Source organism: Lottia gigantea (assembly GCF_000327385.1).
Source record: "Lottia gigantea unplaced genomic scaffold LOTGIsca_335, whole genome shotgun sequence".
Classification (NCBI taxonomy): domain Eukaryota; kingdom Metazoa; phylum Mollusca; class Gastropoda; family Lottiidae; genus Lottia; species Lottia gigantea.
The window spans coordinates 64,577-78,297 of NW_008709130.1; the positions used below are offsets into that span (position 1 = coordinate 64,577).

General features: G+C 40.0%; 1 protein-coding gene across 1 annotated transcript in view; it reads left to right on the top strand.

Annotated features, from left to right (window-relative positions):
• LOTGIDRAFT_175662 (hypothetical protein) overlaps positions 1-4,000 on the top strand; it is a gene marked incomplete at both ends in the record, with an annotated part of 7,827 nt that extends 3,827 nt beyond the window's left edge. Inside the window, 3 exons of the mRNA XM_009058367.1 lie at positions 319-568; positions 3,533-3,737; positions 3,962-4,000. Coding sequence (XP_009056615.1) covers positions 319-568; positions 3,533-3,737; positions 3,962-4,000 — 494 coding nt within the window. The remainder of the gene's footprint in view (positions 1-318; positions 569-3,532; positions 3,738-3,961) is intronic.
• Positions 4,001-13,721: the final 9,721 nt, after the last annotated feature.

The following is a 13,721-nucleotide window of genomic DNA, read 5'->3' on the forward strand; positions in this document are numbered from 1 at the left end:
CTATGAGGTTTAAACGTGTGGTATTTGGTGTTACGTCGAGTCCTTTTATACTAAATGCTACCATTCGGCACCAGTTATATTCTAAATATCCAGATGATTCCAACTTTGTAAAAAGCCTTTTAAAGTCTTTGTATGTTGATGACTTCGCATCAGGATCAAATAATGTTCAGTCTACGTTTGATTTGTGTAGAAAAGTTAGAGAGAGTTTAATTGATGGTGGTTTTAACATGAGAAAGTGGATGAGCAACTCTGCAGGACTAATGAGTTTGATTGAAAATAGTAACATTTTTTCTGAATGTGTGAAGACTAAGATTCCAGCTCCTAGTATAACTGAAGAAGATCGTGGCTATAGTATGTTCCTACAAGACACTGGTTTTGATTGTTCAAGTGTGTTAGGCCAAAAATGGGACTGTCAATTAGATATGTTTCAGTTTCAGTTTGATAAAGTATTGTCTAATGCAGAACCTATTGTGATATCCAAGAGAAGTATATTGAGTACTACTGCTAAGTTTTATGATCCAGTTGGTATGATAGCTCCAATAGTTGTTTTGTTCAAGATTGGTTTTCAGTCAGTGTGTAAGAAAGGTCTAGATTGGGATGATCTAGTTGATGACAAGTTTTGTGACTATTGGAATGAACTTTTAAATAGTTTGAGTGAAGTAGATCAGATTTCCTTTCCAAGATGTGTATGTGACAATCTTAGTGATGCTGAAGTTCAACTTCATGTATTCTCAGATTCATCAGAAAAAGCTTATGGGTTATGTGTATACTTAAGATGTCAACATCCTTCAGGTCTTATTCATAGTAATCTTATTGCATCTAAAACTAGAGTAGTTCCCCTTAGTAAAACTACAATTCCTAGACTAGAACTTTTAGGGTGTTTAGTATCTGCTCGTTTAGCTAAAAGTGTAGTAGATTGTTTAAATGATATGTTTGATATAACATCAGTTTATTTCTGGTCTGATTCTAGTGTAGCTTTAAGTTGGATTAAGAATGTTCATAAAGAGTTTAAGCAATTTGTTCAAAATAGAGTAATAGAAATTAGAAAGTTGACTTCTGTAGACAATTGGTTTTACTGCAATACTAAAGAAAATCCTGCTGACATTTGTTCAAGAGGCAGTAAAGCTAAGGCTCTTGCTGACAATTATATTTGGTGGAATGGACCTCTATTTTTGACTCATCCCCAAGAATTAGATTTACATTTTAAAGAGCCTGTCCCTAAGAGTGTTGAGATAGAGTCTGAGACTAAGACAACTTCCTGTCTTGCTAGTATTGACATCAGACATAATATTGAAAAATTAATATCTGTTTCTAAGTATAGTTCAATAGATAAATTAATAAGAGTGACAACTTATGTGTTAAGATTTATTAGTAATATTAAAGCTCATATAGACAAGACTGACGTTAAAAGGACTGTCCTAACCAAAGAAGAGTTAAATTTTGCTGAATGTGTTTGGATAAGAGACATTCAACGACAAATTCCAAATGATGGTAAATTCAAACAACGAAAATTATCTCTGAATCTTCAAGAAGATAAAGACAATATCCTACGCTGTAATGGTCGTATCCAGAATTCGAGCTTAGCTTATGACACTAAGTTTCCAGTGTTCCTGCCTGAAAATCATGACTTTACAAAATTAGTTGTTCAGAAGTGTCATAACGATGTATTCCATAATGGTGTTCAAGAAACATTAGTCCAGCTTCGTTCCAAATATTGGATTTGTAGAGGACGCCAAGTTGTGCGACAGATAATTCAGAAGTGTGTAGTATGTAGAAAACTAGAAGGAAAATCTTATGGTGTTCCAAGAGATCCTCCTCTTCCAAACTTTAGACTTTCGGATGATTTTGCATTTTCCAACATAGGTGTAGACTATGCCGGTCCCCTTTTTGTAAAAGACATATATTCAAAATCTGAAGACATGAACAAAGTGTTTATAGCTTTGTACACGTGTGCTAGCAGCCGTGCGATACATTTAGACTTAGTTCCAGATGCAAGTTCTACTTCTTTTATTAGAAGTTTACAGCGTTTCATGGGTAGACGTGGTATTCCTTCGTTTGTTATTTCAGACAATGGCAAGAATTTCAAAAGCGAAGAGTTGCGTGCCTTTACCAATTCTAAGAACATAAAGTGGTCTTATAACGTTGAGCGTTCTCCCTGGTGGGGAGGTTTCTTCGAGCGTATGGTGCGTTCAGTGAAAAGATGCCTAAAAAAAGATTTTGGGTACTGCTAAGTTAACTTATGAGGAATTACTGACTGTGTTAATTCAAATTGAAGAGTCGTGAATTCTAGACCTCTTACATATGTTAGTGAGGAATGTGTTAATCCGTTAACTCCATCCCATCTTGTGATAGGACGTAGAATTATTTCTGAGCCTAATTTGATTATTGATATTCCTCATACTGATAGTGATCAAGTTCATATTAAACGAAAGAAATATCTGATACTGTGTTAGAACATTTTTGGAATCGTTGGAGACACGAGTATTTAACTGAACTTCGTGAGCATCATCGAAATCGTAGTAAGCAAGGTCCTATTATAAGCAATGACGATGTAGTTCTTGTGTACGAAGACAAGATTCCGCGAATGAACTGGAGTATGGCTCGTGTAGTGCGAACTTTAGTAGGAAGAGACAATAATGTTCGTTCAGCAGTTATTCGCGTTCCTAATAAACTTGGTAAAATGATAGAGATGAACCGTCCAATCCAAAAGTTGTTTCCTGTTGAGTTAGTACAGGACTGTAATTAATATTTGTGTCCATAGACTGAATGTGTATTTTAATTTTGTATATTTCAATGTTATTGCTTTGTATTGTAACGAGTTTAGAGTTCAGACGGTAGATTATGAATAGTTTATTGTGCACTCATACCTTTTATCCATTGAGTCGAGCTCGAATCCATCTTTTGATTTCCATTTTCATATTTAGGTATTGACTATTAGTCAATAGGGGGGAGTGTGTTGTGAAATAGACTAAATGCGGTCTGTAAAGTGTTAACTCTTGACATGAATTATCTCCCTTTTTGGAACTCTTTATGTAAGAAGTTGTCTTCTCTGTACACCCTTGAAATGTGGTGAAGAAAATAAAATTCGAGTTTAGAGTGTGACTTATTTTCGATTTCCTAGTCGAGTGTTAGCTTTTTAACCCAAACAGTACCAGCTGCACCCTTACATCCCCAAGGCACGAAGATGCCAGAAGTTGGGTCATTTGGAGAAGTTCTGCCGCAGCAAAGTTTGCTGCGAAAAGTGTGGAGAGGGGCACAGCACCAAGCTGTGCAAATCCAAGAAGGTACGGTGCGTGAATTGTCGGAGTGATAACCACTCCAGTAACTCCGCACAGTGCCCTTCGTTCCTGTCCAGAAGAGCGGAGATAAGGATCCAGCACGTCACAAGGTATCCTCACAAGAAGCTGGCCAACACGGTGCCGGCTGCCCCCAAGCCCGTGGTCGAATGCCCCAAACCTGCCCCGGCTCAAACTCCGAAAGGATTCATGCCGGAGTTTAAGGATGAGTCTAAATTTTTTGATTTCTGTTGCAGGTTGGTTGCAGTAGCAATCAGTTCCAGAACCAAGGCTGGTGAAATTAATCCAAAAGACGCCATGGACGCAGTATCAAAAGTATGTGCCGACCACGTCACGAATCAACAACCACCAAATAAGGATACCAAACCAAAGAGGAAGAGATCCAGCACGGATGTTCCGAGGACTGACGTAGTGGGTCAATCAGTGGAAACGCCAAGAAAAGTAAAGGCGGTATCCACGAGTGGCCAACCTCGTCAGTCGAGGAGCATCTGCAGAAGTACAGGCTCCAGACCCGTGAATGAGCGCTCTAGAAGCACTTCGCTAGCTAGACCACTGCCCACTGGCTCAGTAACGGAGATGGACGTATAGGTTTTTACGACACCCCAAACCCCATGCTAAACCATACTGATCCATTAAGTCACTAATTTTTTTACATTCGATTTCAGGTTTATACAGCTGAACATCAATGGCTTGAACGTACCTGAACGAAAGACCCAACTGGTACAGCTACTACAAAGGAAGCAGTATGATGCCGTTTTCCTCCAAGAGTCCAAGCTCGGTTCACGGATTAAAGACCCCTCTCATCAATGGTTATACTTTGATCAGATTAAACAGACCTAATGCTCTCAACCATCGAAGTGGTGGGGGTCTGGCTATCTACATCAAAAATGGTATATCCCATAATAAGGTTTCTCTGGAAACCATCGCTCCTCTGGAGGCACAGGCGGTATCCTTTACCGACAAGTCAAAGGTTTTTTCTATCGTTAATATTTATCGACCCGAAGTCAAAGGCAAACCTCAACGATTCAGTGAATATCAGTATGTTTACGATCAGTTGCCCGGGACCGACAATATTGTGCTTGGTGATTTCAACGCCAAACACGTATTGTGGGGCTCGCCAAAAACTGACACTAATGGTAGACAAGTTGCTTAGTTCAATGAGGCCAATGACCTGGTTAGCATAATGATGGTAGCATTACTTATGTTGGTGCAATTGCTCCTCTTGGTTCGCATCTCAATCTCACATTAGTAAGCAGTCGGTTTGCTAAAAACTGTACCAGGGAAGGAACCAGTGAGACCTTTGGAAGTGACCATGTTGTCATTGAAATCACGCTGTCACGCAATGTTGTGAAGGAGGAAGTCATGTGTCAAGGCAAATGGAGACTAGGGAAGGCTAACTGGGATTTCTTTAGGTGTCATTTCACTCGTTCCAAGCTACATCTGACAAGGGACGAGGACGTCTTTAGTTTTTCTGGGAAGTTGACTCAGGTTATTACTGAAGCTGCTATGGGCTCTATTCCCCAGACTAAGGATGGCATTGCACGTAGGCTACCCAAGTCCTGGTGGTCCGATGAACTCCAGGCTGCCGTATATGCTCGCAAGCGAGCTCTACGACGGTTTCAGAGGAAATCGGACCGTTATACCAAGGCAGAATACTTAGCGGTCAAAGCTTCTACAGCTGCTCTGTTGCGTGAATCACAAACAAAGCACTGGCAGGAGGTCTGCAACTCATTAAATGAGAAGAACAACCTAAGATCTGTCTGGGGTAAAAAATCTAATCTTCCATTCTAACTCTTTGTTACAGGGATTCCACAGAATACAGCAATGAAGGAAAAGCCAATTTGTTAGCCAAAAGTTATGCTGACGGCAGTGCTGATACCAACCATACCAAAGAATTTCTAAAGAACAAGAAGACCTTCTACACCAACCACACTCCGATTCATCACTCGCCCTGAGAATACGAACGGGATCTTAACGCTCGCTTCACCCTCGATGAGCTGAAGAAAGCGCTGCACAGTAAGAAAGACAGCGATACTGGTGAAGATAATATCAAGTACAGCATGTTAAAGGAGTTACCAATGGACGCGTCTACAGTTCTACTAGAATTATTCAACAAATCATGGTATAATGGTACAATTCCGGAAAGTTGGAAAACGGCAATGGTCATTCCTCTACCAAAACCGCAGAAAGTCTATGCAGTTCATACAGGCCTATTTCTCTGACCTCGAGAGAAACGGTCAACAATGGATCAAATCGTTCGACTTCAACACGACATGGCCGCCCAACTCGGAAAGAAGAACTACTTCAGCGCAGTATTCCTGGATCTATCCAAGGACTTTGACTTAGTCTGGGTTGATGGTTTGCTTTTTAAACTTAATAAACTTGGCATTCGGGGTAGCATGTTCAGGTGGATCCAAGACTTCTTAAGGGATCGCCAGATACAAATGAACGTCGCCAATTCTCTCAGCGAGAAGCACTCGTTGGAGAATGGCACCCCGCAAGGCTCTGTTATTAGCCCTACCCTCTTCAGCATTATGAACAACGATAAAGCATATAGAGCCCTCGGTTAGCACGGCTCTATATGCAGATGACAGTTCGATATGGACAGGTCACACTGACCTCAATAAAGTGAAATGGCGTATGCAAACTGCTCTGAACCAAGTTGCTAAATGGCCAAACGACTGGAGCTTCATTATTTCGGAAGCTAAAACCGTCGGTTTGTTCTGTAGCAGAAAGAAAGATCGCGACAGTATTGACCTTAGACTGAATGGTGTGAAGATTAAGCATGAGAATTCAGTAAGGTTCCTGGGAGTACACTTTGACAAGTGTCTGACTTGAGTATGCACATTGACTATATCTGTAACCGGTCTACTAAAATCTTAAATGTTATGCGTTATGTTTCAGGTACTACATGGGGAGCAAACAGAGAAACTCTAATGATGATGTACGGGTCACTGGTTCGTTCAGTTATTGATTATGGTTGCATTGCCTATGGTAAAGCAAGTGATACTCAACTGAAGAAACTCGACGTTCTACACATGAAAGCTATACGTATTGTCACCAAGGCAACCGTAGGTACGAAGAATGAGGCGCTACTTCAGGAGGTGAGAGAGAAACCCCTCTCTCAAATTCTGGGGGAAACTTCAGTATTTGTCCGAAAGCTGTCCAACATATTCCAGCATCAGAAGATTTACTCGTGTCGGAAATAACCAGAAGAATCGGAGTATTTCTTACGGGCAAGCGGTCACTGATCTATTGGGAGAGCATCAGCTCGATCAAGTAACGATCCTTGAACGACGCCTATCGGCTACTCCGTTTTGGAGGGTTACCAACCCGACAGTCAACACCCAGCTGATCACGAGAACCCAGTGTGAGCAAGAGCTCTTGATCTCATTGATTCCGTGTACGCCGACCATTTGAAGATCTACACCGATGGTTCCAAGAGTAGTACCGCAACAGGTTACGGTTTGTGCATCACAGCATAAGGCATCCGCATCAGTAAAAGGATCCCCCCGCACTGTTCAGTGTTCACAGCAGAACTTCTTGCCATTAGGGACGCGGTAGCATGGCTGTCCGTCAATCACACGGAGCATGCCGCGAATCTATCCGACTCACTAAGCAGCCTCCAATCTATTTTTCTCACCTCTTCTAATTGCAGGTCAGAAGTTATTTCCGAAATAAGAAGAATGATCCACAACTACCAAACCAACAACGACCAGAAGATTGAATTAGTATGGGTTCCATCGCACGTCTCCATTCCTGACAATGATCAAGCAGACCGTTGTGCTTAGGAAAGTCGGAGTCTGGAGGATATCGAGCCTGTAGAATACTCATATTCGGAATTCTGCAGTATCGTATCTTCTAGGATCAACCAGAAATGGGCCGACATGTTACGGAACCTCGACACCGCAAGATACCAGATTGATCCGAAGATACCAAACCAAACCAAATCATCCAACTGTAGCCATCTGCAAAGTGGCAACCAGACTCCGGACCAACAACGTACTACGAGACCGTCAGTTCAACGCCATTAAATGTCGCTGAGGTCACGTTGCCACAAGGTCGCATGTCCTTATACAATGCACTGAACTGAAACTCACTCGTAAGCCACTGCTAGAGTGAGTACCTGGAAACCAACGGCATACCACTCACCATACAGAATGTTTTGGCTCCACCCACGGACCACTGGTATACGATAATGGAACTAGTCTTCCATTTTATAACCAAATCCGTCTTGAACGGATAGGCTAAGTTTTTATACTCAAAGTTTCTTAACACTTAATTATATCCAATCAATTTAACAAGTTTCATTGCAGAAACAGAGAACATCTCTCCCCCTTTTGTTGAAAGCTTCCCCCCCCCCTCTTTTTCCTCCCTCTTTTCTCACTTTCTTTTTTTCAGGTCTTCTAGTTTTCTAACAGATAACAGATAATCTAACCAAACCAAACCAACGACTACCAATCAACAAGAAATGCCATGATCAGAACGAGTTTAGAAGAATGAAGGAGACCGAGTAACTCGCGCCACACCACCCAGGGCCGAGTTTCACCGTCATGTCATTCGACCCGACCAGATCTAACGAAGAATCAGCGACCAAACCAACAACACAGAATCATCCAATTTGATCCAATCCAACTACCAAGAACTACCTAGTTTGCGATATCAGCTTCCGCTGGAAGCGAACGTTAACTTGTCATCTACCTCATATCGATATCATTCATTCTTGCAAGGCAAAATGAAAGCTTCATTTATTGGTTCCTCATTCATAACCCGTCTTCACCACTATTTGAAGAACAGACAAGAATATCTGCACAGAAACTATACAACGCAATTCCTGGGGAAAGGCGGGGCAGGCTACAGACAGACAGAAGCTCAGGTACGCTATTCTTATCAGAGGAACGATTTCTTTACACATGCAAATTGAGCGTTTCCCTGGGTGTCAGCAGGCATTTAACGCATTATTAACGATTACTTTCCCACATGCAATGTCGATAGTCTTATTAATGATTGATTTGAGATGTTTTTCTTTGATAGACCGAAATACAGACGTCGTGTCTACAGACGTCGTGTTCGTGTACGTAGGGGGCAACGAGGTATTGCCCGGACTACCTCGGGGGTTTCATGCCCGTTGTATGCACAGATTGATAAACAAGGTAAGGCTTCGAATTGGGCCCTTGAAGCCCATCTACATGATCAACCTGTATGGACTTACTAAGGTATCTCTTGCATAAACAAGTCTAATGACTTGAAGAAGATGGGCATAATACTCAGAGACCCGTGCTACAGATAATCTGTTTAACATGTCCATTGAATGGTGTGAAGGACTTGCATAAACACAATCAATCGATCAATCATCGTTCTTTTGTACTTTTTGGACGTTGCTTCTCTCTCTTTCCCCTATAAGGCAGACAGTAGATAAAAAAGGGTAAATGGTAACGCAAAACTCAGCCGCATATTACATTGCATTTGTCCCCTACTTACAAATGGCATCACTTGCACGGTCATATTGGCCTTTGGAGTCTTAATTCATTGATAGCTTGATAATTGAACAGACATGGGCAAACGGAAAGGTGTCAGAAAGTCGAAACGGCACTAGGTGCCAGCCCTGGTGTGTTGGGCATGAGGTCAGGTCAGGTCGATCAGAGTCGCATTGGGCCTATGCAAGTGTATGCAATTAGCCTGGAATGGGCCTAGTCCTATTTCCCCATAGACTCCCCATGTTACCAAATGAACCAGACTTGGACACGCAAGGGCAGACGGAAAGTCGTCAGAAAGTCGCTATGGCCACGGGTCTCGGTCCTGGTGTGTTAGCCGTAGGACGGAACGGTTGCCAGCCACCTGAGGCCTATGGATGCGTATGCAATTGGCCTAAAAGGGGCCTAGCGGTCAAAAGTGATCAATTGTGGTCTGGCGTGTGACCATGGACAGCTGAGTGGATAATAATGTACTGATTAGCAGGTCCATCACGCGTCGTTGATTGGCCGATTAACTAAACCGGCTTACTCTAATCCGTCTGGCATTACTCTGATTGAAACAGATTAACGGTACACCCTGTTGAGGGTTACCTGGCTCGGTGATTAACTGTTCTCCAAAAGTATGACTTCGAGATTGCTCTTCGTGAAGACACATCACATTGTAATGCTAACGCACTCTCGTAGGAAATGCCTAAGGGAATTGCAAGGATTGTATTTTAGGTTCAAGGTTTTAAGTTGTTATCGATAAGGAGTTGACGGTTCAAAAGACCGCTGGAATGCAAACTGGTCGGTCCGACGTGAGAGCCACACTTCATGTGCCTTTGATGAGGCAATATTACACCCGACTGGCGTACTATAAAATCCAAACTGATGGTTCAAAGTATTTGAATGAAATGCTAGGCCCATGGCCAGACTGGTTTGTTCGGTGGATAAAGGAATAAATCCTAAGGGGCGTATGGTGTTTAGTTGCAATAGTGGAATTGGTCGGTTAATGTGAAGCACTAAGAGCATGGTTTCCAGTTTACATGTGTTTAGTGAGGAAGTAACCCATCGATTGTTATTATGGAAGCTAATAGAAATACTTGCTTTGGGTCAGAAAGTATTTTTTATATAAAAATATAGGTAAAGTATGCTGTAGTGGTTTATTGTCCTCGATTTAAACTATTTGATTTTTTATCCAAAATAACCTGTGTGGCCATTGTTATTTATGAAATGGGAGATTTTTCTTGGATCTATGCCAAATATGGTTTTTAAAAACCAATTGTTTGTATTTTATATTTCTATTGGTATCAGCCAAGGTTCATTTCGTTGAGGTATCAGATTAAGTCAAAGGATCCTTGAAGTTCCCGAGTATGTAAGGGACCTAAAAGAAAGTTGCAGGGGGAGCCCAAACCTGCATAGGGTCGCAATTTTCGGGGGGTTGGCTAAGTTGTTACTACATTTGTTTTCTAAGAATCAGTCGAACACCTTGTTCTATCTTTTTCTCAGCAGGTAATTGTTCTAAATGGCAGATGGAAGAGTTCCCTTTCCTGGTAATCTGGCATTTTCCCCAAATTATTCCTTGTTGACATGTTATTAATAGAAGGAAACGCACTTTCCAATTCCTAGTTGGCATATTATGTAATACAGAAGGAAACATAAGCTATCCAGGTGAGTTTTTTTTTGTGCACATTTGCAAACATCAGTAGTGTTTTTGATTTTAAGATACTGGGACAATGAATAGTAATTAAACCAACTTGACTCATCTACACTAGAAACGCTACTGACTGGATCCCCATTGTCTCTTTCTTCTTTACCTATTCAACAATTCACAATTTGAATACAAGTCCTATCAGGTAACACAAATATGTTATTCTTCAAACGTAACCGGTAAAAAAGGAAAGAAAACAAATATGATGAACTGATCAACAAAGCAAAGAGAAAAGCGCCAGAGTTAAATAAGATTTTTTCTCAGAGAATTTTTATATTTGAATTACTTCTATGTTAATAATTCTAGATATAATCAAACTCTGTATATAAATAAACTCTATGTAAATAATTCTATATAAATATACTATATCTATGAATAAATGGTTTTATAAACAATTGAATGTAAATATATGATATATGACTGTTTGGTGATTATATGGAGTAGAATAAGTAAAAGTAATTAAGAATTATGTTTTAAAAATATAAATGTAATGATAATGAATATCACAGGTAAGGCTGAAAAGAGAATGGTTATAGTAGCACCCCATCGGACCTGACGCCATCTAGGTAAACCGTAAACGTACTATAACTCTGTCCCCAAAAAGAATTCACATATCTCACGTTCTGGGCCCACCCTGAAAATCTTCGCAAATCGCTTGATGATTCTTATCTCTTGCCGTTTGTATTCTCGGAAATTATGACATCTCCGAGGTCTCGACAGTCCGTACTTTATGACGAGTATCGGTTTGGACCGTCCGATGTGGTGTATGACGATATCGATCAAACGTCTCATCGCTCGCACCTGGTACAACGCGTCTAAATAAACAGTGCCAGTCTCAAAATGTGATTTTTCTCTGTTTTTGAGTTTTGTCTTTTTTTATTTTTTCGATTTCAACTTCAAGGGAGAAGACTCGTACGAAAAAGAAAACAACACCTGTCCAAAATACTGTTTGGTCTTTTATTCTCGATCTAAAAACCAAGCGTTTACTTTTCTCAAAGGACTATACTTCCTTTATAACGCCTTTCCCAAAGCCTATAGTCCTCATTTAATCGATATTTTTTTAAAGATGAGAGCTTAATTTTTTTTTAAATTACGGCAAGTGTTTTGGGTACAAATTTCGGAATAACTTAATTTAAACATCGAACTTTTCGAACATACTTTAAAATTCAGACAGTCTCTTAAATCTACTTGCAGCTAAAGTTAAAAATTTTGTATTTGTTAAAATTGCCAGATATATTGTTTGTATTGTGATCTAAACATACAGTTACTCCATCTCTCCGATGCGAGGTCCGAGGCCCCTTGAAATTAGGGCGCGAGCCAACGGATTTCAGATCCTCAGAAACCATACTGAACTCATTACCCTATCTTCTTCTATTATTATATTAACATCTGCTGACAATGTTTTCAATTGTCGACATCTCATCTGAGTCAATTTCAAGACAACCCAATGACAGGTTTAGCGTTGCTTAACCTTCTTTTAAGCAATAAGAAAACCACATTCTGGAGGAAAAAGTGCTGGAGAACGATGGGCTTCCAATTATCTGTTGCAATTCTGACACGGGCGATACGGTGATGGAAACCAGCATGTCCTGTTATAACCGATATCGATGCATCTTCTATGCTCTTGTCATAAATATGTCCTGAATTGTGTAATGGCATGCATCAGTTGGCATGGATATATTATTGTATCGCAGAATGAGTTTCTGTGGTTGGGGCAGTTGTATAGGAGCATGGTGTTATATATTCATGTTGGTCGGCATAGTAACAATGAATTTATTGTTATGTCGATGATTTTCTCGTATCACGAAGTGTTTTCGTCATTGCTTTCAGTTGAAAAACCTTTTGTAGCGTAGCATAGCGGTTTCTACATGTTTTTTCTGTTTATACATCGATAAAATAATGCGGTGGGTCTATGTCGAAAACGTACCAGAACGTCGAAAGTTCAGTTGGCAACTTTGGACCTGGATGAATAACATCGTTTAACTATATGTCTCTACAACGCGCAGCAGCGTGTTTTCAGGGAAAAATTAATTGTCATTAATACTTATATCATTAGTCTGTTCGTGTACGTTTCAAGAATTGTCCCACCATCCAAGTCCGCACTGAAACAAATAAACTCTGCGATTTTCAAGTTTCTATGGAATAACAACTTTGAACTCATCAAACGTGACACCCTTCATTTAAATCCTGAACATGGTGGACTTGGGATCCCTAATTTAGACCTAAAAGTTTTGGCAATGCAATTTCAACAAATATCGCAAGTCATAATTGACAATCAAAATCCGTGGGTGTCACTCTTTAATTATTGGCTCGGAATTCCTCTTAAAAATACTATTGATTTCAATTTGGCACATTCACATACTTTATACTACCCTTCAAAATTCAAAATACTACTCAAAATTCAAAAAGATCACAACTTTAACCTTAGAAATTTGAAAAAATGCAAACAGATATATCAAGCACTTCTTGCCGCACGCACTGTTAATTTAAAAACTGTTACTATGCACCCCTTCATAGATTTCAAACAAACTTGGAAAAATTTATCAACAATACACTCTAGTAAAGAAAAAGATTTCCTATTTCTCTCTCTGCATGATGCGCACCCCACAAAGAAAGTTTTATCAGCACGTTTAAGGCACCTTATTACAACTTGTAATTACTGTAAATATGGGGTAGAAACATTACAGCATATGTTTTTAAATTGTACAACCATCGAACCATTCCGCCACTTTGTAAATACTTTTATAAATAACTTTCTCTGTACCTCCACATTCTCTATCTCTGAAACTTCTTAATTTCTTAACACTGACCCAAAATTCTTTCCTTTTATCTATACTTTCACTTTCACTGTCTGGCAAAATAGGAAATTAAACACTGCACTTCTAAACGACGAACTAATTTACAGATTTTATAAAAATTTTAAACGTCAATAACTTTTCATCCTTTATCTTTCAGCACAGCACCACTTTTCTTTTTTCAGCATAAATTATAGGTAATATTTTAAAATAATTTGGTATGTGTTTCTCTTGATTACAGGTAGTAGATAATTACCATTATTTCTTATTTTTGCAAGGAGTTCGGAAGCGAACGCCCTGCTTTGTTTTCGAATTGATTTTTTGCAAGGAGTTCGGAAGCGAACGCCCTGCTTTGTTTTATTTTTTTTTTTCGTCCACGGCAGGCCTGTTTTCTCGGAAACGGCAACAGGTACGGGAAAACGGACTTTGTGGCGTTTCGTAACTCGTGGCTAATCCCAGCTTAAAT